The sequence below is a fragment of the Equus przewalskii genome, chromosome 16, assembly GCF_037783145.1.
Source record: "Equus przewalskii isolate Varuska chromosome 16, EquPr2, whole genome shotgun sequence".
NCBI lineage: Eukaryota > Metazoa > Chordata > Mammalia > Perissodactyla > Equidae > Equus > Equus przewalskii.
Genome location: NC_091846.1, coordinates 21,811,413 through 21,837,755, shown reverse-complemented (window position 1 = coordinate 21,837,755; position 26,343 = coordinate 21,811,413). Strand labels below are relative to the sequence as shown.

Here is a 26,343-nt window from a genome sequence, read left to right as displayed (position 1 = left end):
CTTTCTTTTTCTTCTGAATCATGTGCCATAAGCGTGTTGGTTTGGGAACATCAATGGCCACTTTCTCACCATGTGGGCACATCCTGCCTGAGAATGAAACCCACACAGAGGGCAGTGGAGAGACAGAGGGAGCCCTGATGATGTGGTTTGAATTCCTGGATCCAGCCATACCTAAAACTGGTGCTACCCTTGAATTCCCAGTTATGATTTTTTTTTTCTTAAACTAATTTGAGATGTTTTTCTATCACTTGTAACTGAAAAGGTCTGAACCAACCCAAGTTCCTTCTAATCCTATGATTTGGTCATCCTGAGCCAAGAGAAGAGATTGTTTTAAGATGAGTTAGAGTATAAGCCACTCCTAGGCTTTAAAAGATTGGAGGAGAAAAAGACTGTGGCTGGAGAGGGTAATATGGCCAAAGGATGGGGTTTTTAGGTAGGGCGACCTGTCCAGGATGGATGGCAGAGCAAGAAAGAAGATGGTGGACTCCGATAAGCAGCAGGATAAGCTATTTAAAGAAGAGACGAAGGAAAGGCATTCAAGGCAAAGGCAGATGGGTTAGTCCTGGAAACGCTGGGACATCTCTTCCCCCAACCTGGAGCAGAAGAGACAGCGTGAGTACGTAGAGAGGGAAGAGGAAGAAAGTTTGGTTTCAGGGCTCAACTTTCACAGAGAATATACAGAAACCGGATCATCATCTCAAGAGGGCGCGGTCTGAGGTGAAGACGGACGGGAGTGCGGTCGTGGGATATGTGCAAGGAAATCAGCAAGACGGAAGTGACATTCAGAACCCTTCCAAGAAATTGTCTGCCTCATCACAATGGTCCTTGCTGCACCGCAAGTCTGTCACTTTGTGTGACTTCTTGTCTAGTTATCATCCTTCTGAAACAGAATTTTCTCTCTTCAGGTGGGTAGTTTACTCTGAGCTAGATTTTGAGTGACTTAAGCAGGAAAGTATCTGTTATGGATTGAATGTTTTTGTCATCCTAAGGGTCGTATGTTGAAGTCCTAACCCTGAAATGACTGTATATGGAGACGGGAACTTTATGGGAATAATTAAGGTTAAATGAGGTCATAAGGGTGAGGCCCTGATCAGAAGGCCCCGTGAGAACAGGGAGAAGGTTTTCGTCTGCCAAGCGAGGACGAGGGTTCTCATTAGGAACCTAACAGGCTGGCTCCTTGATTTGGGACTTCCCAGCCTCTAGAACGGGGCAAAATAAATGTCTGTTGTTTGAGCTCCCCAGTCTGTGGTGTTTTATTATGGCAGCTCGAGCTGACTGATACAGTAGGTCTTGATACAGTATGATCTTGAAAGATGCAGAGGATCAGACTTTTGAGCAGGGGTGTGCTAACAGGATCCTAAGGCCGAAAATGCCCCACAGGGAAAAATGTGTCAAGCTGGGGGCAGCAGAGGGACTGAGCCCCCTGCGCGTCTATTTCAGCACACGGGAAGGTGCCAGGTGTGTCCCCCTCCCCTTGACTCTGTGGGGATCCGGCCGCTTCTCAAGGACCTGGGAGCTGGCCTCGGTGGGTCAGCCTCCTGGGAAGGGACAGGAGGAGATGTTCGCAGATGGGAGCAGAGGCTGTGAACCCGGGGAAATCAGCTGGCTTGGTGGGGGCAGGGGTCTGCTGGGTGGTCTGCAGTCTTTTGGACTTTCACGAGCAGCCCCTGGGTGGGGTCAGACCCAACCTTGCTGCCACTCCGCAGTTTAGGGCAGCGTGTGGCTCGCCGGGCAGTGGCGATGGTCTCTCCTGTCCCTGCCCCCCTTTTCCTGGAGCGTGGAGGGAGAAAAGGGGTTCACCGGTGGGGCAGGCACACTGCACCTTCACGAACTCCACAGTCAGTGGCCTCAGGGTGTCCTGGGATGCTGCCGTTCTATGGCGAATTGACTTGCACAGACTTGCCTCCTGGGCTGGTGGGGGTCTCTGAGGAGCTCTGAGGAGGGACAGCAGGACCCAGGGGATTGTCTCCAGTGAGGTGGCCCATGAGCTCATCATCGCCTCCCCACAGGCAACTTGGCCCAGAGCCTGGCTCCATGCCATGGGCCAGGGCCAGCTTCTGAGCCTCTCCTAACACTGACGGTGCTGGAAAGCCTACGTCCCCTCTTTGCCCTGGCCCTCTCCCCTAGGCGTGTTTCCTGGCTGCAGACGGGCACAGCAAACTGACAGCTAAAAGGGCTGCTCTGCTTGGAAATGGTCCCTGGTCAAGGTGAAGGACAGCCTGGTGCTGCCAGAGGCTGCCAGGCGGCTGCAGGCACGCCCTCCTCCTTCCTTCCACACCCTGGGCACACAGAGTCTCATTCATACAGACAGGCCAGGTCATGACCACGTGAATGTCACGCTCAGTGCCTGGAAAATGGCAGAAGCTTCTTTCGCCCCCTGCAGAAACAACAGTCTGCAGTCAGGGCCTCGCCTCTTTCCGGAGTCCTCGCAGCTGCAGAACCATGGTCAGTCCTGAAGCTGGGATCCCATCAGGATCTCCCGAGGGTGGGGGCTGGGGGCACAGTGAGACCATGGCCAGGATGTCAACCACCCTTAGTCCCCATGGCGCTCTTTTAAAAGGTTATGTCAGCCTGGTCCTTGGGGTAATGGGGTTACCAAACCTCTAACGACCAGCTCTGGCTGACATAGCTAACTGATCAGACACAGACTTGGGTGGAAGTTGTCATGTCCAGGTCTGGTGAAGATGTAGAAAGACCTTGATGGCCGCCAGGGAGTAAGGACGTGGGGGCCGTGGTGCCCAGAGGCGGGAGGCGGAGCTGGGGATCCTGCAGCCCAGCAGCCCTCGCCTCTAACTGAACAGAAGGAGGCCACAGGGGAGGAACATGGTGGCTTCCTCCTGAGCCTCCACCGGGAGGTGAGGGGAAAGTCTTCAAGTAGGAGACTGCTACGATGAGGCAAAGATACAGATGAAAACAGACACAAGTGTAGGTGGCTTCTGAGCCTTGAATCACAGCAGGGAGTGCATCACTTCCTCCTCACTCAGACTTCAGCTGCTCCTAAATCTCGGTGACCCCTCCTCCAGATCAGTGCCTCCAGCCCATGCCTTCCTTGAGCTCCAGATTCATCTGTCCAACTGCTGCCTGGACATCTCCAGGTAGCTGTCTCAGGCACTGGACACCCGGCTGGTCCAGAGCTGAATTCAAGGTCACCCAAGCCACAGGCCTGTGAAGCATCCTCTTCCTCGTCCTTATCTTCTAGAAATGGTGCAACACTAAGCCCAGTCAACATTAAGTCCTAAATATCTCACAAGTTCTACGGGTCCTGCCTCTGGGCCCTGGGTTTGAATCCTGCTCCGCCAGCTGATCACTGTATATAGTCTTGGGCAAGTGACCCTCTCTGTGCTTCTGTTTCCACACAGTAAAGTCAGGATAACAGGAGCACACGCCTCATAGGGTGGCTCTGGGGACTGAGTTTAGTACTTGTGAAGCATCTTCAACAGGGCCTACGCAGAGTGGGCACTAAATCAGCAATGGCTGTGCTCACCGTCTTGCGCCCCCTCACCCAGCACTCCCCACTCCAGGCCGCTCTCCTCCAGAGGCCCCTTGCTCCGACTTGCAGGCTTGCATGTCACTTTCTGCTTACAGGCCAGCTCCCTTGATGATGGCATAAGCTCAGGGCGGCATTCAAGGCTCCCTTTCAGGCCCCCTCCACATCCACATGCCCAGCACTCTGGGCACATGCCTCGTCCTTCTCTGACCCGCCATGCTTCACGCCCCCATGGCGCCTTCTGCCTGGATTCCACATCACAGTGGAATTCCCTCTTCCACTGGCAGTGAGCCCCTGGGGTGGCTGAAGCTGATATGGGAGCGTTAATTCCCAGAAACACCCTGTGAGGCAAGTCCTCTTTTTGCCTCATTTTATGGGCAGGAACCGAAGCTCCATGATTCTCAAGATCAGCTAGTAGTGGAGCTGGGATTAAATCCACGTGTGGCTGTCCCCAAAGTCCATGTGGTTCCGTTGACTTCACACAAACCTCTCATGTCATTGAAGAGGAAAAGACAGAGGTTCCCAGGAGGGAAAGGTTATTCACAGGACGTAGGGACAACTACCGCAGTACAGAGTCTAAGTGGTGGGTTTGTAATGTGTCGATTTAGCTAAGCTGGAACACGTTTCCAGAATTAGTGAATTTCAGCCCATCCCAAGAGAAAGTTGTCAGAGTTGCAAGGGGAAGCAAAGTGGCAGCCACATGTACGCTGGGAAGGTCGACACGAGGGTTGCTGCAGACGTGCTGGTTCGCCTTGCTGTCAGGGGAACCCAATCCCCCGCACCTCCTCCTTCAGCTTCTCCAAATCCGGGCTCAGCCTGGGGAGCTCAGTGGTAAACTGTGCTGTCCTGTGGTTGGCCACATCCTGGAAGGTGGAGGCTGGGAGGCGGGGAGGGCGGTGCGGGCTGCAGATCATCTCTGTGGGTCCCAGCTCTTCCTCATGTAGAGTGTCCTCAGGTGGGGGGCTCCCACGTCAAGTCTATCTTCCCTCCCCTGTCCCCTGAGGCCCAGCACCAAAGGCCGCTTACCCAGCTCCCACAGCATGTAAGGGCCGACCCCTCTAGTAACACCAGCGTGTCACTCTGCGGCTCTGTTCCCTGGATCAACCCCTAAGGGGCACAGAGCATGAGTTCAATGTTGGATGAATGCATCAAGTGGCTGAATAAATGAATATTTTGGTTGCTTATGCTTTAAGTTTCAGAAGAACTAGAACGAGGTGAACTCATTCTTTCCAACCTTTCCTAAAGGATAAATCAATGTGCATTACAACACGTTCTCCCAAAGGGCCCCTATGATCACAGCTTTTTAAACTAACATAGATGGCTCGCAGTGCAGTGATTGAATGACAATTGATACTGAATTAATTGATGGTAAAAGGATCGTGACTTTTTGTGTGGCTTTGTGACTTTATTTTCGGGAATTGGTAATTGAACATCCTGCACCTAGATGAGGAACTAGGTGACCCCGACAGGAATCGGTTCCATCAGGAACCGCCACGTGGTGGCCCCGTGGCGCTGGGCTGCTGAGGAATGTGCGATGGGGGAACAGCTGGCTGAGCAACCGCTCCTATCAGGAAGTCTAAGCTAATATTATGTCTACCTGAAAAAGCAAGCCAAGGAAACAAAAGCAGTTTCAGAATTAGTCTGAACTTTATACCCACGTGGAGTCAAGGCATTGCTCAAAGTGATGGAGAAATTCGGGATCAAGTGCCCGATCCTACACACTGGTCTAATTGATCTTCCAAACACCAGACAACCAAGTGGAGCAAACTTAGACATCTTTCCGCCGAGTTACCCTTCAGCACTGGAATCCAGGCTCCTGTCTTTCCTTGGGGGCCATGATGAAGGAAGTGTCTGCCCCGGGGTGAGAGCTGAGGAGCAGGCCTGGCGGCAGGTGGCCTGGATGTGCAGCCTGGTTTCCAGACATGGACTCTGGGGTCAGACCTGCCCTTAAACCCCGGCGCTGCTGCCAGCTGTTTGATCCGGACAAGTTACCCACCTTTCTGTGATTCGGTGTCCTCCGTAAAGTGGAGACTGACGCCGCTGGATGGGTCGTCTGCGGAGGCCCGGTGCGGGCCAGGCTCACCATTTTGTTTTACTTGTTTTCATTATGGTGGTTACGTAATAGCACTTTCCATGTTTCAAAACCAAAATTATGTCGTTGTTCACTTCAATCTTTTCAATCTTCTTAGGAAGACCATGTCTACCTTTTCAAGGTCTCTCTGTTTCAGACATTTATGCAACTATAGGCCCTCCCACAATATCCCAAACCTTCCTGAAAGAACATGGATGAAAAGATGGTGATTCTTCACACTGTACGTACAATAGTCTTTTGGATAAAACAGAAAAAAGTAAAAGATGTAAAATCTTAATCTCTTCTAATATAGTAGATTAGAAAGATCTGTAAATCTATTTTGAAACAACTATCTTTTCATATTAAAAAGAATTCTAGTGATTTTTCAATTTCATTTTCCTTCAGATTATTACAATCACTTTCAGGTCTTGTGTAATTTCCAGAGCGCTCTATGGCTCCGAGCAGCTGCGTCCCATACAGACAAACCAGTGTGGGTGGCGACAGGCTTTGGACGGCTACCCGCCCTCCCCAGAGCCCTCCAAGGACGAGACCCCGTGGAGGCTGGCAGCCAAGAACAGTTGTGCAAGGGCCGTGTGCCACTCGGCGTTTTCTCCAAGGGCAATCCTAACACTTGGGCAGACGCCTGGCTTTAGGCGAGAGCCTCGTCCAAGAACATTATGATCTCAACCCCTGCTGGCTTCACTCTAGGATCTTAACACCCCCCGGGGGCCTTCGAGGTCGTGGTGGGGGAGGGCACAAAGCAGTTCCCGACACCCTGGACCTTCCTGAGCTCACAGCCTTGAGGATGAAAGGGGCAGAAGAGCAGGAGTTTGGCCTCAGGCCACTGTGGGTTTGCATCCTGGGTCTAGCCCACACTGTCTGGGAGAGTTAAACTGGGATAGCCTCAGTTATCTCAAATATAAAACAAGAATGACCTGGGCCGTAGTGAGGCATCAGTAAGGTGATGTGTATATTTGGTGCCTGCCAGGGAGCAGCACTTGGACAGCAGAGCGCACGGAGAAGTCAGCATGGAGCTCTGGGCAGCCTGACCCCAGAGGCTCCACACCGACCCTTCGCCTGAGGCCTTCCCTGTTTGGAGAGGTGACAAGAGCACAGACATGGGACACGCAGAGGAATGAGACCCACCAGAGTATGTGGCACCTTTTTATTTAGTCAGTCTCTATTTCAATGTGTGCTTTTGAAATAGCTTATTAAATACGACCTTTTCCGAATTCAATTCTCACAATATTTACAGTGAATTTTGTGCAAACATATTTTGACTGTGAGCTTCTTGCTCCCCCCTCATGTTAATAGTTTACAAATTTGTATCACAACAAAACCCCAGCTACTTCATTTATTGCCTCTCAGCCTCTAGTTTTCTGTGTGCAGGGACTAAACTAGGATAAGGGGTTGCTAGGAACGAGCTAATTCAAGCCCAGAGGAAATAAAATATGTTTTATTTATTAAAAAAGAATTATAACAGGCCTTGATTTCCAATAGAAAACATGTGTCCCATGATGTTGTGGAACAGTTTTAAGGAACTAAACAAATTTCCAGTGGTTACTGCGCCTTCGTTTTTTAATATTTACACTCTTCTCTTTTAATCAAATAAGCAAAACCAGAAAAGTCAAATTCTAAGAGACTCTGGACTGTCAGGGAATGTTATAAAAAGAATCTGACTTCAGTGGCTGAAGAATGAAGATCATCAGATGGGCTGTTGGCTGACACCCCATGCCAGCCCTGGCTAGAGCTGCCACGAGAAGGTCCCACAGGTCCCACAGGTCCCATACCATCTGCCTTGGGATTCACGTGGGCACAGAAAACATGACCCTGTGCCCCAGTCAAGAAGGATGAAGCCCTGCCAGGTAATTCTTCAGATGCAAAATTTACAGAGGGCACTGAGCCTGGAGAGGGGTCTTTCCTTCTCTGAGTGGAGACATGTCGGACTGAAGAACACAGCACCCAATCCTGTACAGAGGGGGGGTCCTTATGGAAGGCAACAGCTCATGATTTGGAAACAGAATTTTGAAAAAATACAGATTAATAACTGCACCTTTAATGTCTTGTAAATATAGCTTTAAAATTCCATTTTATACACGATGTCTGAACAAATCATGACTTCTGTTGTTGTGGTTCTATGCCTTTTTTAAAGCCCTCAGATTAACTCCTTAATCATCCTAGTATGCAAGACAATACTTGGGACCAAAGTTTTATAGGTTTTCTACCTTTTCACTGAAGACTTTGATGGAAAATTAAAGTGAGAGCTAATTAGAAAATAAACTGAAAAACAGTGTTAGTTGTTTGAGAATTTCTCCATGCATTTCATCATTTGCCCTTCCAGCAGCAATGTTCTCTTATATATAAAAGTGGTCTAAAGACCTGTGCAACCCTCTGGACCTGTGGTGGTGTACATGCTGGGCGTCCCAACGTAATGATTCCTACTCTAAAATGCACTTTCACCACCACAAAGTCTTCCCCATGATGATAATTATGAATGAAATATCCCACACAGTCTCTAACCCTAGAGAAGGCAGTGTGAAACAGCAGTGACTACAGCTGGAGCTACGGTTCTTAACCACTATCTGTTCCAAGTTCTCAAGTGAGCACGTCATACACCTCTACGCCCCTGTGACCCCTGCTAATCCATCTTATTTGTACTTGGTTCCATGCTAACCCAACTGCAGGTTGGAGCTGCGTCTGCGGGTGCATGTGCGTGTGTGCGCGTGCGTGCACGCACCATGAGTCAGGCGTGCTGAGGAGATCTGCTGGGATGGAATGTGGGACAGTCAGCAGAAAGGAGGGCTGAGCGGGAGGTGGGCATTGACTCCCTAGGAAGTTGGGAACCACCAAGTACAGTCAAAAGATAAGCAGGGAACAAGAATGTGTAATGACTGAAAACAGGAACCTTATTTGCTCAGATCTTCCAGTGCCTCGAGAAATCTAAGTGCAGACAGGCAAGACGGGTTCGCAGCTCTTGCCCCAGTGCCCAGCTCTCCTCTGAGAACTTAACCCTCTTTGAGGACGCAGTGACGTCCATCATTTGGGCTCCTACTTGGTGGCTCACGGGGACTGAAGGCTCAGGTCTGCAAGCCCACAGCCCTGTTGCCTTTGGTCAACAAAAGGTTAAAACTGCTTTTCTCCATGTCTAACACAATGGCTCTGATTTCACATAAATAATCACAGACTTGATTTAAGTGAATATATTATTCTAGGTTAATTATTTTTTCATTCAAATGTTTATATTCCATCTACCTTGAGCAATGAATTGAGAAAAAATAGGCACCTCCAAAGCCTTCCTCAGAACAATTCCTTTGTGAAATGACACTTGTACAAACTGAACAGATGAGACGGTGACAGTGGCAGGGACTGGGTGAGACCTTCAAGGGGCTGTTTTCTTCAAGTCACGAATCTGTTTGATCAAGTAGTTCTTCTCATCGGTGAACTGCTCATCGTCCGTCCTTTCTTTTTGGAAGCTGCTCAGAAACTCAATGAGTTTGGGTTGATTTTTTAATAGAATCTCCACAATAGGCTGAGTTTTGTGAGGACTGGCCACAAATACCTGAAACATAAGAAACAAACACCTGGCACAAGGAACACACGCCAGGGACAACGTGGACCCCACTCGTGTTTCACGTGTTACTTGTATGAAAGCCCGGGATTAAACTTCCTTATGGAGGAAAATCACTAATTCCTCACCCATATCTACTTCCTTGGTAGCGAGCCAGAAGCACATCAGAGCTATCTATAAATATTTTTCACTGTTACTTTGCTTTAATTTCAAATATGTATGTGTTTTTAACTATACAATCTTTCAAACAGAAAATAACATAACAGACACCAATATACTCACCCAAAAATTAAACAGATTTTGCCATTTTGCTTCAAATCTCTCTTTCTAAAGAATTAAGACATTACAAAGAGAGCCAAAGTCTGACCCTCCATCTCTCCCCGCTCCCCTGAGCAGCGTGCTACCATCCCAGGCACATTTTTATCCTTTCCCTCCTCCTACATATATATGTAAACATAAACAACACATAGTATTTGATTGTGCTTACTTTTTTATAATTTATTTTTTTGAACAGGTAGCATATTCATCTGGCTCAAATTTCTAAAAGGACAAAGGTGCCTCTCCCCGGAGGGCACCAATGTTTTCTTCTCTTATATATGTGGAGCTTTAAAATTTACAATCGCCCAGGCCCCACTTCCCAGAGATTCCAACTCAGCAGGTCTGGGGTAGAGGTTGGGCATTCTGTATCTGTATGAAGTTCCACAAAGATCCTAGTTGAAACCACAAGCCTGGATTAATAACTCAGCTACACTATAAAAGACAGCAACAACTATAATAACAGGACACTAACTCAAAACTATAATACTGACTGGTGTAATATTCTGCAGTGGACACACTACCTAGTTAGATGTGACACATACGACAACATGACCAGAATACAGATAAAAGTATCTGCTTCATCTTACACCATACACAAAAATTAACTCAAAATGGGTTAAAGACTTGAATGTAAGACCTGAAACCATAAATCTTCTAGAAGAAAACATAGGTAGTACACTCTTTGACATTGGTCTTAGCAGCATATTTTCAAATACTATGTCTGACCAGGCAAAGGAAACAATAGAAAAAAATAACCAAAGGGACTATATCAAACTAAAAAGCTTCTAAACAGCAAAGGAAACCATCAACAAAATGAAAAGACAACCTAACAATTGGAAGAATATATTTGCAAACTATATATCTGATAAAGGGTTAACATCCAAAATATATAAAGAACTCATACATCTCAACAACAATGAAACAAAAAATCCAATTAAAAAATGGGCAAAAGATATGAACAAAGATTGTTTCCAAAGAAGATATATAGATGGCCAACAGGCACATGAAAAGATATTTGACATCACTATTATTACGGAAATGCAATCAAAACTACAATGAGATATCACCTCATACCCATCAGAATGGCTATAATAAACATGACAGGAAATAACAAGTGCTGGAGAGGATGTGGAGAAAAGGGAATTCTCATACACTGCTGGTGGGAGTGCAAAATGGTGCAGCCACTATGGAAAACAGTATGGAGATTCCTCAGAAAATTAAGAATAGAACTACCATATGATCCAGCTGCTCCACTGCTGGACATTCATCCAAGAACATGAAAACATGAATGCATAAAGATATATGCACCCCTATGTTCATTGCAGCATTATTCAAAATAGCCAAAACTTGGAAACAACCTAAGTGTCCATCAAGGGACAAATGGATAAAGAAGATGTGGTAAACATACACAATGGAATACAACTCAGCCATAAAAAAGATGAAATCTTGCCATTTGCGACAACAGCTGGACCTTGAGAGTATTATGCTAAGGGAAATAAGTGAGAGGAAGAAAGTCAAATATCATATGATCTCACTCATAAGTAGAAGATAACAACAACAACAACAAAGAAACACAGAGACAGAGATTAGACTGGTGGCTATCAGAGGGGAAGGGGAGAGGGAGGAGAGCAAAAGGGGTGACTGGGCACACGAGTATGGAAATGGATGGTAGTTAGTCTTTGGGTGGTGAACATGATGTAATCTACACAGAAATCAAAATGTAATGATGTACACCTGAAATTTATATAATGGTATAAACCAATGTTACCTCAATAAAAAAAAAAAGATTCAGAAGAACAAAACAAAGCAAAAAAACAAAAAAAGGTATCTGACTGCTATATAGTTCCTGGGCTCCTGACTCCTCAAAAGGGCTGGGTGTTTACCACCACCAGCCCCTCCACCCACTGCCTCCCCATCCCCTACTTCCAATAGTGCACAACTCTAGACTGAACACATTATGGACAAGGATCACTTATGCGGACAGTGAGGGCGACAAGGTTGAGCCCTCAACGTTCCTCCAGCCCAGCAAGAAAGAGAAGGAGAAAACTACACAAGAATGTTAAGGACCTCTGGGAGGGGAATGAAAGGCTGTGAAGGGTCAAAGGAGGTGGAGATAACATTAGATTTCTGAGTTTGGAACAAGAAGGGCTCATGGTGGAGGAGACATGAGAGCTAGTCTATGAATCAGATTTTCTATTTCTTCTTGAGTCAGTTTGGTAGTTTGTGTATTCCTAGGGATTTGTCCATTTCATCTAGGTTATCTAATTTGTTGATATACAATTATTCGTAGTATTCTCTCATAATCTTGTTTTTATTACTCTAAGGAGACTGAAGTGGTAATCAAAAACCTCCCAACAAAGAAAAGCCCAAGACCAGATGACTTCACTGATAAATTCTACAAACTTTTAAAGAATTAACACCAATCCTTTTCAAATTCCTCCAAAAAATAAGGGAATGGAACACTTTCTAACTCATTCTATGAGGCCAGCATTACACTGATACTGAAGCCAGACAAAGATATCACAAGATAACTACAGACAAACATCCTTTATGAATGAAGATGCAAAAATACTCAACAAAATACAAGCAAACTGAGTCCAGCATCATATTAATAGGCTTATATGCCATGACTAAGCGGGATTTGTTCCAGAAATACAAGGGTGGTCCAACATAATAAAATCAATCAATGTAATACACCACATGTACTGGGTTGAATTGTGTCTCCCCAAAAGATGAACATTCAAGTCCTAATGTTTGGTACCTGTGAATGTGACTTCATTTGGAAATAGAGGCTTTATGGATGCAATGAAATTAGGACGAGGACATACTGGATGAGGATCAGCCTTAATCCAATGACTAGTACCCTTATAAGAAGATTGAAATTTGGACATAGAGAAGACATGCAAAGGAAAATGCCATGTGAAGAAAGAGACAGAGATTGGAGTTACGTACCTATAAGCCAAAGAATGCCAAGGATTGCTGGCAACCACCAGAAGGAGGAGAATGGCATAGGACAGATTCTCCCTGAAAGCTTCCCAAAGGAACCAACCCTCTGATACCTTGATCTTGGACTTCTAGTCTCTATAACTGTAAGAAAATAACTTTCTGTTGTTTTAAGCCACTCAGTCTATGGTACTTTGTTATGGCAGTTGTAGGAAACTAACATATTACATTATTACAATGAAGGAAAACCACATGATCATTTCAGTTGATGCAGAAAAAGTATGTGACAAAATCCAACATCTTTTCATGATAAAAACACTCAATATGTGACAACCTGATATTCACATGCAAAAGAATGAAGCTGGAATCTTACCTCACACCATAAACAAAAATTAACTCAAAATTGATCAAAGATCTAAATATAAGGGCTAAGGAGACTTTTAAAGGAAAATACAGGGGTACATCTTCAAGACTGGATTTGGCAAGCATTTCTTAGCTATGACACAAAAAACATGAGCAACAAAAGAAAATGCAGATAAAATGAACATCAAAATTGAAAACTTTTTTGTATCAAGAGAGTGAAGACAGATGTCAGCATCATGGCAGAATAAGTTGTTCCCTTTGTCTCTCCCTTCTAAGTTACAACTAAATGTATATCCATTAATAACAGAGGATTCCCTACACAGCACAACAGGACAGCTGAGAGATCCATGCATCTATACATCTAAAGGTGGACTGAACCCCCAGGAAGCAGTGAAACTAGGGGGCAGCCCCTGGCCCCTCCCCCTCCCTGGTGTCAGTGATCCAGGTTGCAGATCCTCACACAGTGGCCAATGCAAATGCTTGTGGAGCAGCAGTAGCCTGGCCTGCAGGAGCACCCACTGTGCCACACTGGCCCTGCCTGTGTGAATGATCCCTGTTGAGTGGTGGTGGTTCAGTCTATGTGAAGGCACCCCATCAGAGCAGTGGACCTGCTATCAGAGAGCAGCAGCAGCCCAGCCCATGTGAAGCCCACAAGAATGCAGAGCAGCCCAACCAGCACAACTATGAGCAGATGGAGTGAGAACAGGAGAAACAGCCCTGTCCCCGCTCAGCGACTGCAGGTGGAAGCTACAACCAGAAGCAACAGGAACCATAGCAGAACCAATGAACTAGCCCCCAATGGCTGCAACCCTGACACCAGCTCCACAAGCAGTGGGGCCTGTATACAAGTCCCTGGGTCCCTAGGCCCCCATCAGTGACAGTCACACCCATGAAGTAAGCACCCCTGGCAGCGGTGCAACCAGCACCCCAAGACAACTTGGGAACAACAGCACAGGTGGTGCATGGGACAGCAGCATCTGAGCCTGTGGAGAGCCAGTGGAGGAACACAAGACCCAGGTGACCAGAACCAAAGTAACCAAGGTGGTACCCAGAAAAGAAAAGGTGATTACTACCACAAATGCGCCAGCAGAGGATCAATTCATCAAACACCATGAAGAACTACAGCAACACTGCAGAGTAGAAGGAAAATGACAATTCTCCAGAAACCAAACCTTAAGTCACAGAAGATTACAATTAAACTGACAGAAAATTCAAAATCGAGGTCATAAAGAAACTCAACGAGTTACAAGAAAACTCAGAAAGACAGTTCAATGAGCTCAAGAATGAAATTAATGAACAGAAGGAATACTTCACCAAAGAGAAAAAAATACTCTAAAAAAAAAACCAAATGGAAATTCTGGATATGAAGAACAGTTAATGAGATCAAAAATTATGTAGAAAGCATAAAAAATAGAGCAGACCTCATGGAAGAGAGAATTAGTGATCTCAAAGATAGAAACCTAGAGATGCTTTAGGTGGAGGAGGACTGAGAACTAAGATTTCTAAAAAAATGAGGAAATTCTTCGAGAAATATCCAACTCAGTTAGGAAAAGTAACATAGGTATCCCAGAGGGAGAAGAGTGGGGGAAATGAGCAGAGAGTTTGTTCAAAGAAATAATATCTGAGAACTTCAAAAAACTGGGGAAGGAACTGGACATACAAGTACATGAAGCCAACAGAACTCCTAATTACATCAATGCAAAAAGACCTCTGAGGTATATATTACTAAAACTGTCAAAAGTCAATGACAAAGAAAAAATATTAAAGGCAGCAAGAGAGAAGAAAATAACCTACAAAAGAACTCCCATAAGGTTTTCAGTGCATTTCTCAGCAAAAACATTACAGGCTAGGAGAGAATGGAATGATATATTCAAAATTCTGAAAGACAAAAACCATCAGCCAAGAATACTCTATTCGGTGAAATTATCCTTCAGATATGATGGAGAAATAAAAGCTTTCCCAGATAAATAAAAGCTGAGGGAGTTCACCACCACTATACCCGCCTTACAAAAAAATGATGAAGGGAGCCCTCTTACCTGAAACAAAATGGCAAAGGTTTACAAGGCTTTGAGCATGGAGATAAATAGACAGACAAAATCAGAAAATTGCAGTTCTCTATCAGAATACGTTAGCAAACAATTATAACATAAAACATACAGGGAAAGAAAGCATCAAAAACAACTATAGGGGCTGGCCCCATGGCCAAGTGGTTAAGTTCGCGCACTCCGCTGTAGGCGGCCCTGTGTTTCGTTGGTTTGAATCCTGGGTGCAGACATGGCACTGCTCATCAAACCACGCTGAGGCAGTGTCCCACACGCCACAACTAGAAGGACCCACAATGAAGAATATACAACTATGTACCGGGGGGCTTTGAGGAGAAAAAGGAAAAAAAAAATCTTAAAAAAAAAAAACAAGAACAACTATAAACATTTCAATTTAATCACCAACTCACAATACAAAAAAGAATAATTTGTGACATAAAAAACATAGAAGGGGAAGAAGAAAGAGATGGAACCTGCTTGGGCAAAGGCAGAGAAGAGGCTATCAGAAAATGGACTATCTCATCTATGAGATCTTTTATACAAACCTCATGGTAACCACAAAACAAAAAATCAGAGCAGAGTCACAAATCATAAATAATGAGAAAACCATCACAGAAAACTACAAAACCGAAATGGCAGTCAGAAATACAAGGGAAAAGAAACAATGGAAATATAGAACAACCAGAAAACAAGAAAAGACAATGGCAGTATTAAGCCCTTATATATCAATAATCACTCTAAATGCAAATGGATTGAATTCACCAATCAAAAGACACAGAGTTGCTGGATAGATTAAAAAACAAGACTCAACAATATGCTGCCTCCAGGAAACACATCTGAACTCTAAAGACAAACACAGGCTCCAAGTGAAGGGATGGAAGATGGTACTCCAAGCAAATGGCAACCAAAAGAAAGTAGGTGTTGGCACACTTACATCAGCCAAAGCAGACTTCAAGATAAAAAAGACAATGAGAGACAAAGAGGGGTCCTATATTATGATAAAAGGGACATTCCACCAAGAAGACATAACACTTATCAATATATATGCACCTAACACAGGAACACCACAGTAAATAAAGCAACTATCAGCAGACCTAAAGTGAGAAATTGACAGCAACACAATAATAGTAGGGGATCTCAACATCCGACTTATATCAATGAATAGATCATCCAGAGAGAAAGTCAACATGGAAACAGTGGCCTTAAATGAAACACTGGACCAGATAGACTTAATAGATATATATAGAACATTGTATCCAAAAACCGAAGAATACACATTCTTCTCAAGTGCACATGGAACACTGTGAAAAACAGATCACATGTTGGGAAACAAGGCAAGCCTCAATAAACTTAAGAAGACTGAAATCATATCAAGCATCTTTTCTAATCACAAGGCTATGAAACTAGAAATCAATTACAGGAAAAAAGCTGGGAAAGTTACAAACATGTGGAGACTAAGCAACATGCTGCTGAATAACTACTGGGTCAATGAAGAAATCAAAGGAGAAATCAAAAGATAGCTGGGGACAAATGAAAATGAAAATACAGCATATCAACTCTTATGAGATGCAACAAAAGCAGTACTAAGAGGGAAATTTATAGCAATACAGGCCTACCTGAACAAACAAGAAAAATCTCAGATAAGTAATCTTAAACTACACCTAAGAGAATTAGAAAAAGAAGAAAAAACAAAGCCCAAAGTCAGTAATAAGGAGGGAAATAATAAAAATCAGAGCAGAAATAAATGATAGAGACAAACAATAGAAAGGATCAATGAAACTAAGAGCTGGTTCTTTGAAAAGATAAACAAAATTGACAAATCCTTTGCCAGACTCACTAAGAAAAAAAGAGAGGAGACTCAACAAATAAAATCAGAAGTAAAAGAGGAGAAATTACAAGAGATACCACAGAAATACAAAGGATTATAAGAGAATACTATGAGAAGCTATTGGTCAACAAATTGGATAACCTAGAAGAAATGGATAAATTCTTAGAATCATACAACTTCCCAAAACTGAATCAAGAAGAAATAGAGAATCTGAATAGATCAATCACAAGTAAAAAGATTGAAACAATAATCAAAAGCTCCCCCAAAACAAAAGTCCAGGACCAGGTGGCTTCTCTGGTGAATTCCACCAAACATTCAAAGATTTAATACCTGTCCTTCTCAAACTCTTCTGAAATATTGAAGAGGATGAGATGCTTCCTAACTCATTCTACAAGGCCAACATTACCTTGATATCAAAACTAAACAAAGACAACAAAAAACGAAAATTATGGGCCAATTGCTGACAGACATAGACGCAAAAATCCTCAACAAAATACCAGTAAATCAAATACACCTTTTTCTTTTTTTTTAAAGATTGGCACCTGAGCTAATAACTGTTGCCAATCTTTATTTTTTCTTTTCTGCTTTTTCTCCCCAAATCCCCCCAGTACATAGTTGTATATATTTTTTATTGTGGGCCCTTCTAGTTGTGGCATGTGGGACGCTGCCTCAGTGTGGCCTGATGAGCGATGCCATGTCTGCACCCAGGATCTGAACCAGCGAAACCCTGGGCCACTGAAGTGGAGTGTGTGAACTTAACCACTTGGCCACGGAGCCGGCCCCACAACAATACTTTAAAAGGGTCATACACCATGATCAAGTGGGATTTATTCCAGGGATGCAGGGATGGTTCAATGTCTGCAAATCAATCAATGTGACACCACATTAACAAAATGAGGAATAAAACTCACATGATCACTTCAACAGATGCAGAGAAAGCATTTGACAAGATCCAACATCCATTTATGATAAAAACTCTCAACAAAATGGGTATGGAAATAATGTCCCTCAACATAATAAAGAGTATATATCACAAGTCGCAGCCAACATCCTATTTAATGATTAAAAACTGAAAGCCGTTCCTATGAGAACAGGAACAAGACAAGGGTGCCCTCTCTCACCACTCTTATTCAATATAGTACTGGAAGTTTTGACCAGAGCAATTAGGCAAGTAAAAGAAACAAAAGGGAAATTGGAAAGGAAGAAGTAAAACTCTACCATTTGTGGATGACATGATTCCAAATATAGAAAACCCTAAAGGATCCACTGGAAGACTAGAAATAATCCACAACTACAGCAAATTGCAAGGTACCCAATCAACACACAAAAATCAGTTGCATTTCTATATACTAATAACAAAAGCAGAAAGAGAAGTCAAAAATACAATACAATTTACAATTACAACAAAAAAAATAAAATATCTAGGAATAAATTTAACCAAGGAGATGAAAGACCTATTCATTGAAAACTAGAATACATTATTGAAAGAAATCGAAGACAACAAAAAGACATGGAAAGGTATTCCATGCTCACATATTGGAAGCATTAACATAGTTGACATGTCCATATTACCTAAAGCCATCTATAGATTCAGTGCAATCCCAATCAGAATCCTAATGACATTCTTCATGGAAACAGAACAAAGAATCCTAAAATTTACATGGAACAACAAAAGACCCTGAATAGCCAAAGCAATCCTGAGAAAAAAAGAACAAAGCTAGAGGTATCACAATCCCTGATTTCAAAATATACTACAAAGCTATAGGAATCAAAACAACATGGTACTGGCAGAACAACAGACACACAGATCAATGGAACAGAATTGACAGCCCAGAAATAAACCCATGCGTCTATGGACAGCTAACTTTCAACAAAGGAGCCAAGAACATACAGTGGAAAAAGGAAAGTCTCTTTGATCAATGGTGTTGGGAAAACTGGACAGCCATATGCAAAAGAATGAAAGTAGACCACTACACCATACACAAAAATTAACTCAAAATGGATTATAGACTTGAATGTAAGACCTGAAACCATAAAACTCCTAGGAGAAAACATAGGCAGTACACTTTTTGACATTAGTCCTAGCAATACCTTTTGGATATGTCTCCTCAGGCAAGGGAAACAAAAGAAAAAATAAACAAATGATGCTACATCAAACTAAAGAGCTTCTTCAAAGCAAAGGAAACCATGGACAAAGCAAAGAGGTAACCTACTGATTGGGAGAAGGTATTTGCAAATCATGCATCTGATAAGGTTTTAATATCTGAAATATATAAAGAACTCATACAACTCAAGAACAAAAAAATCAATCAGATTAAAAAAGGAACTGAGGATCTGAACAGATATTTCTCCAAAGAAGATAATACAGATGGCTGGCAACTCAACAACAAAAAGACAAACAACCCAATCAGAAAATGGGCAGAAGATATGAACAGACATTTTTCCAAAGAAGATATAAAGATGGCCAATAGGCACATGAAAAGGCACAGACACATCACTAATTATTAGGAAAATACAAATCAAAACTACATTGAGATATCACCTCACACCATCAGAAGGCTATAAGTAACAAGAGAAGAAATAACAAATGTTGGAGAGGATATGGAGAAAAGGGAACCATAATACACTGTGGTGGGAATGCAAACGGGTGCAGGCACTATGGAAAACAGTATGGAGATTTCTCAAAAAATTAAAAGTAGAAATACCATATGTTCCAGCTATCCCAGTACCAGGTATTTATCTAAAGAACATAAAATCAACAATTAAAAGAGATTTATGCATCCCTATGTTCATGCAGCATTATTCACAATAGTCAAAATCAACAGGTGAATGAATAAAGAAGATGTGAGAGATATATATATATATATATATATATATATATATATATACACAATGGAATACTACTCAGCCATAAAAAAAGACAAAATCCTCCCATTTGTGACAACATGAATGGACCTTGAGGGTATTATGTTAAGCAAAATAAACCAGACAGAGAAAGACTAACACAGTATGATTTCACCCATATGTGGAAGATAAACAAATACATGGATAAAGGGAAGATTAGTGATTCCTAGACGGAAGGGGGTGAGGGGAAAACGAAAGGGGTAAAGGGGCAGATATGTATAGTGACAGATAAAAACTAGACTATTGGTGGTGAACACAATGCAGTCTATACAGAAACAGATATATATAATGTATATATAAAATGAAATTTACACAATGCTATAAGCCAATATGACCTCAACGGAACAATTTTTAAAAGAGTGAAAAGACAACACACAGAATGGGAGAAAATATTTGCAAACCATATACATGATCAGTGTCTAGTATCCAGAATAATAAAGAACTCATAACTCAACAAGAAAAAGGTAAACAATCCTTTTAAAAAAAAAAGTTAAGGACTTGAATAGACATTTCTCTAAAGAAGATATACAAATCGTCAATAAGCACATGAAAAAATGCTCAACATCATTTGTTATTAGAGAAATGCAAAACCACAATGAGATACCACTTCACACACACTAGGCCAGCTACAATAAAAAAACCGACAATAACAAGTGTTGGTGAGAAGGGGAAGAAATTGGAACCCTGTACATTGTCGGCAGGAATGTACAATGGCACAGACTCTGTGGAAAACGGTTTGGCAGCACTTCGGTAAGTCACACATCAAATGACCATAAGGCTGAGCAATTCCACTCCTAAGTATATACCAAAAGAATTGAAAACATTTGTTCAAACAAAAACTTGTACACAAATGTTCATAGCAGCATTATTCATAGCAGCCAAAAGTCCATCAACTGATGAATGGATAAACAAACTGTGACATATCCATATGATGGAATATTATTCAGCCATAAAAAGGGATGAAGTACTGATCATGCTATGGCGTGGATGAACCTAGAAACCAGCTAATGCCTTGAACCTTGAAATCAGGCTAATGAAAGAAACAAAAGGCCACATACTGAATAATTCCATTTATACAAAATATCCAGAATAGGCAAATCCACAGAGACTGAAAGCAGATTAGTTGGTTGCCAGCTGCTGGGGCTAAGGGAAAATGAGAAGTAATTCCTTAATAAGTACAGGTTTTCCTTTTGGGGTGACGAAAACGTTCTGGAACTAGACAGCAGTAACAGCTGCGTAACAACGTGAATATACTAAATGCCATTGAATTGTACACTTTAAAATGGTTAAAATGGTGAATTTTATGTTACACGAATTTTACTACAATAAACTAAAATTGTTACTTATAAAAAAAGTGCCCCAGGCTCATTTACATTGTTATACAAAATGCTTGACATTTACATAACACCTATTAATGTGTTAGGAAATCATATACTGGAGCCAAATATGTGGCTCCTCTGGTTACTATTTGTTTACAAGGGAGTTTCTGTGAAGTTTTAGCTAGAATTTGTCTAGCATTTCACAGTAACTACATAAACAACTCTTAACAGTCTTTCTTTCTTAAAAAAAAAAAAGATTAAACATATCTGTTTCAATCCAAAATAAGTGTAAAATGTAGTGGAATGTGCAGATAGGCATCACTGGATCAACTCCATTGACTCCATACACTGTAAAATAGACCTAAAAAACACTAAATTTGTTTTCAAGTTTTTTTTGTTTTTTTTTTTTGCAGGGATTTGCCCTCAGCTAACATGTTACCAATCTTCCTCTTTTTTTTTTCTTTTACTCCCCCAAGCCCCATTGCATGGTTGTGTATCCTAGTTGTAAGTCCTGGTTCTTCTGCGTGACCTGTTGCCACAATATGGCAACTGACAGACAAGTGGTGGGGTTCCATGACCAGGAAATGAACCCAGGTTGCCAAAGCAGTGAAAGTGCCAAACTTTAACCACTAGGCCATCAGGGCTGGCTCATGTTTTCAAGTTCTAAAATTTTCTTATTTTTACTTTTTACAGCTGCTGAACTCTGCTGCCTTTAAAGGTAGTTCCTGATTAGAGGCAACCAATGCAATAGTGCATGATTCCCTTGGGACACTGGGACCCTGGGACCCTGAAGGGCCCTAGTCAAGGCCTGGGATGAACCTTGAGATTTATCTAATTCATAGGTTTTTTTTTTAATATTATTCATTTTATTTTATTTTTTTTGGAGGAAGATTAGCCCTGAGCTAACTACTGCCAATCTCCCTCTTTTTGCTGAGGAAGACTGGCCCTGAGTGAACATCCATGCCTATCTTCCTCTACTTTATATGTGGGATGCCTACCACAGCATGGCTTTTGCCAAGTGGTGCCATGTCCGCAGCCGGGTTCCGAACTGGCAAAAAGCCCGGGCTGCCGAGAAGCGGAACATGTGAACCCAACTGCTGCACCACTGGGCCGGCCCTGAGATTTATCTAATTTAAAATTGATATTTATCATAAGGAATGCACTTCTAAATCAAGGTATGGGGAACCAAATCTTTTGAATATTATGTCCAGTATAGAGGATTTCTCGGTTTTCTCTCTGCTGTACCCATTTTTTAAAAAGTATTTTCAAAACACTTTCAAACAAATTAAACAAATGAAACTACCTATGACTTCTCTTTTAGAATGCAGTTTTATTGGCTGTATCCCTTAATTTACATAACATGTTTCATAAATGTGATTTATGGAGTTCTCAAGCTTGGTTAGAGAAAGACAAGTATCACCACTACAATGCAAATATTTTTAGCTCAGAAAACTAAGAATATTTTGCTATTTTAAATCTGAATGCTTTTTATGAAAGATCAAAATGCATGTCTTACACACATATTCATTCATTTCATTCAAATTTTATTTTGCCCAGGGGGATTTGCGCTAGATGAGGTATCGGAAGGCTAGTCTTCTGCCTTGCTAACCTCACTTCCCCGAGGCATGCTGTAAGCCTGTAGTGGTTTGTACGTGGATTTGAAATTGGGGCTCTTGATACAGCTGCATGGAAGTTACTCAAAGCAAAATTCCGTTCTGTGTAAGTGTAAAATAAGACATTTTCATTCTAAAGGTTCACCCTCCCAAATGAATACGAATCTGAGCAACACAATATTTAGACTATTTGGACACAATACTTGTTAGTACTGATCAGAAACAGGTAATTTTTTTCCTGTTTAAGAAAGAAGAACCTGATCCCTGCTTCTGCAAGCCAGTTTGACATATACGAGCACCAGCGAGACCACAGCAGGACCGCCCGGGCCCACCGCATACCAGGCAGGAATAAACACCCTGGGCAGGACGTGAGGTGGAGAAGAGCAGGCCGGAAGTTCAGATCTCCTGAATCCTCCTCCTCCTCCACCATCCTTATTCTGATTATAAAAGTGATACATGTGGAAAACTCCGGAAATAAAGAAGACACAAAGAATAAAGTAAAAAGTCACTTACATACTTCCTCCATCCAAAGATAACCATTGTGAATATTTGGTGTACATCCTTCCAGCATTTATTTCTGTGCATATAGCTACATGTAAATATATTTTAAACAGAACTGGGCTTGCATTCTGTATAGAGTGGTTTGTAACCTGCTTTTTCATTTAATAATATGTATTTAACATTTACAGATTCTACTAACATTAAGTGATCGTTCATCATTTGAGGTAGAGTCAGGACTACAATAATAGATATTGTCTGCAGAGTCCTTTCTATTCGCTGGGTACTGTTACATATTTTATCCATATTGTATCCCTTACAACAATTTCAGGAGGAAGATACCATTTCCCCTCCCTCTCTAGATGAGGCTTAGAGAAGTTAAAAGACCGGACCACTGGAGAGTAAAAAAGTAGGGAGTTTGCCACTTGAAACTGGAAAACAAACGCCCACCTAGTTTCTGGGGCTTGCACTTTACCTTAAAGACGTGGAAGGCTTCAAATTGAATGTTGGGACTTTTATCTCGGAGGAGGTTCATCATGAGCTTGAGGTTCTCGGGCCTGCTGATGTACTTTGTCATGATGGCGAAGTTGTGTCGGTCCAGGATCAGCTCACCCAGCAGCTACAAAAAACCAGAGTCAAAGCCAACATCTGTTTGAGAGTCATCTTATTCAAAACATATCTCACTTCTCACTGAAAAACAAAATATAAATGTGAGTTAAGAATGTTGACATGAAGAAAATTGAGAGTCCTTAAGCATATCTTAAAGCACAGCTATGAAAACAGCAGTTATTAAGTTATTTTAAGCTTTTCACACACAGTTTTGCTAAAGTCAGTACTTGATGCATTTCTGAATCTTTTTTTTTTAAGCCAGTCATTGCTGCAGCTTAAAAAAGCTCTCTCTGAAACTCTCATCAAGAGCTAGCCAGAAATGAATTTATTATTTTCATCGATTACTTCAATTATCTTGCTTCCCAGTAGTATGCTTCCCCCTAGGCATTACGGTAGGATAAGAAGACCAAAATTGACTCTACAATTATACCTCCTTTACCTAAATAAATGTATTCTAGCAGCTAACTAGAAAAACAGGTTAAGGGACTCTTAACTTCCCCCTAACTTTTATTATAAAACCTGATATATAGCCAGAAAAAAAAATCATCGACCCTGAATCCATATGAAGTTTAATATGTACAAGTTTCCAAAAAAAGTAAAGCAAAACATTTTCTGGTGACATAGTTCTCAAAATGCAGCATTACTCCACGTTATAAACTGAATATTTGTGCGCCCTCAAAATCTCTACGTTGAAATCCTAACCTGCAATGTGATGGCATTAGGAGGTGGGGCTTCTGGGAGGAAGGGCATGAAGGTGGAGCCTCCACGAATGGCACTGGCACTCTTATAAAAGAGCCCCGAGAGCTCTCTCACTGCCAGCACCTTGAGCCTGGACTTCCCAGCCTCCAGAACTACGAGCAATAAGTATTTGTTGTCTAAGCCACCCCGTCTATGGTATTTCTGTTATAACAGCCCATACAAAGACACTTCAAAACAAAATAAAAATAGCAAAAGTGAGAACAGTTCAAGACCCTCTAGCAGCACAGCTAAATGTACTGCTGCTCTGCATCATTAACTTTTACTCTTACTGCAGTGGTAGCAATTTTTAAAGCTTCAGCAGCCAGGCAGCCGAAATGTACCCTTAACATCCAGTAGTCCTCCCTTACCATGGTTTTGCTTTCCATGGTTTCATTTACTCAAAAGTCATGAAACATAAAAAAAGAGTATTCTTTGGATAAATACCCAGAAGTGGAATACTGGATCATATGGTAGTTCTATTCTTAATTTTTTCTTTTTTGAGGAAGATTAGCCCTGAGCTAACTACTGCCAATCTTCCTCTTTTTGCTGAGGAAGACTGGCCCTGAGCTAACATCCATGCTCATCTTCCTCTACTTTATACGTGGGATGCCTACCACAGCATGGCTTTTGCCAAGCAGTGCCACATCTGCACCTGGGATCCGAACCAGCGAACCCCGGGCTGCTGAGAAGCGGAACGTGCGCACTTAACAGCTGCGCCACCAGGCCAGCCCCTCTATTCTTAATTTTTTGAGGAATCTCCATACTGTTTTCCACATTGGTTGCACCAATTTACATTCCTACTAGTAGTGTACGAGGGTTCCCTTTTCTCCACATCCTCTCCAACACTTGTTATTTCTTGTCTTTTTAATAACAGCCATTCTGGTGGGTGTGAGATGGTATCTCACTGTGGTTTTGATTTGCATGTCCCTAATGATTAGTGGTGTGGAATACCTCTTCATGTGCCTATTGGCCAACTGTATTACCTTCTTTGGAAAAAAGTCTGTTCAGATCCTCTGTCCATTTGTTAATCAGGCTGATTTTTTGTTGTTGAGTTGTATGAGTTCTTTATATATTTTGGATATTAAATCCTTATCAGATGCATGATTTGCAAATACCTTCTCCCAATTGGTAGGTTACCTCTTTGCTTTGTCCATGGTTTCCTTTGCTGTGCATAAGCTTTTTAGTTTGATGTAGCATCATTTGTTTATTTTTTCTTTTGTTTCCCTTGCCTGAGGAGACATGTCCAAAAAGATATTGCTAAGACTGATGTCAAAAAGTGTACTGCCTATGTTTTCTCCTAGGAGGTTTATAGTTTCAGGTCTTACATTTAAATCTTTAATCGACTTTGAGTTAATTTTTGTGTATGGTGTAGTGGTCTACTTTCATTTCCTTGCATATGGCTGTCCAGTTTTCCCAATGCCATTGATCAGAGAGACTTTCCCTTCTCCACTGCATGTTCTTGGTTCCTTTGTTGAAAATTACCTGTCCATAAACGTGTGGGTTTATTTCTGGGCTCTCAATTCTGTTCCATTGATCTGTGTGTCTGTTTTTCTGCCAGTTCCATGTTGTTTTGATTACTATAGCTTTGTAGTATACTTTGAAATCAGGGAGTGTGATACCTCCAGCTTTGTTTTTTCTTAGGGTTGCTTTGGTTATTTGGGGTTTTTTGTTGTTTCATATAAATTTTAGGATTCTTTGTTGTATTTCTATGAAAAACGTCATTGGAATTTTGATAGGGATTGCACTGAATCTATAGATTGCTTTAGGCAATATGGACATTTTAACTGTGTTAATTCTTCCAATCCATGAGCAAGGAATATCTTTCCATTTCTTTGTGCCTTCTTCAATTTCTTCCAACAATGTCTTATAGTTTGCAGTGTAAAGGGCTTTCACCTCCTTAGTTAAATTTATTCCTAGGTATTTTATTCCTCTTGTTGCAATTGCAAATGAGACTTTTCTTGATTTCTCTTTCTGATAGTTCATTGTTAGTGTATAGAAATGCAACTGATTTTTGTATAATGATTTTGTCCCCTGGGAATTTA

The 26,343-nt window shown here is 42.1% G+C and overlaps 1 protein-coding gene across 34 annotated transcripts in view; it reads right to left on the bottom strand.

Moving 5' to 3' along the window:
* Positions 1 to 6,709: 6,709 nt before the first annotated feature.
* CAB39L (calcium binding protein 39 like) overlaps positions 6,710 to 26,343 on the bottom strand; it is a 156,691-nt gene continuing 137,057 nt past the window's right edge. For all 34 annotated transcript variants that reach the window (XM_070578197.1, XM_070578210.1, XM_070578217.1 and 31 more), the window contains 2 exons: positions 23,430 to 23,573; positions 6,710 to 9,117 (listed from right to left, as the gene is read on the bottom strand). In XM_070578197.1, the coding sequence (XP_070434298.1) occupies positions 8,938 to 9,117; positions 23,430 to 23,573 (324 nt within the window). In that variant the 3' untranslated portion in view covers positions 6,710 to 8,937. The remainder of the gene's footprint in view (positions 9,118 to 23,429; positions 23,574 to 26,343) is intronic.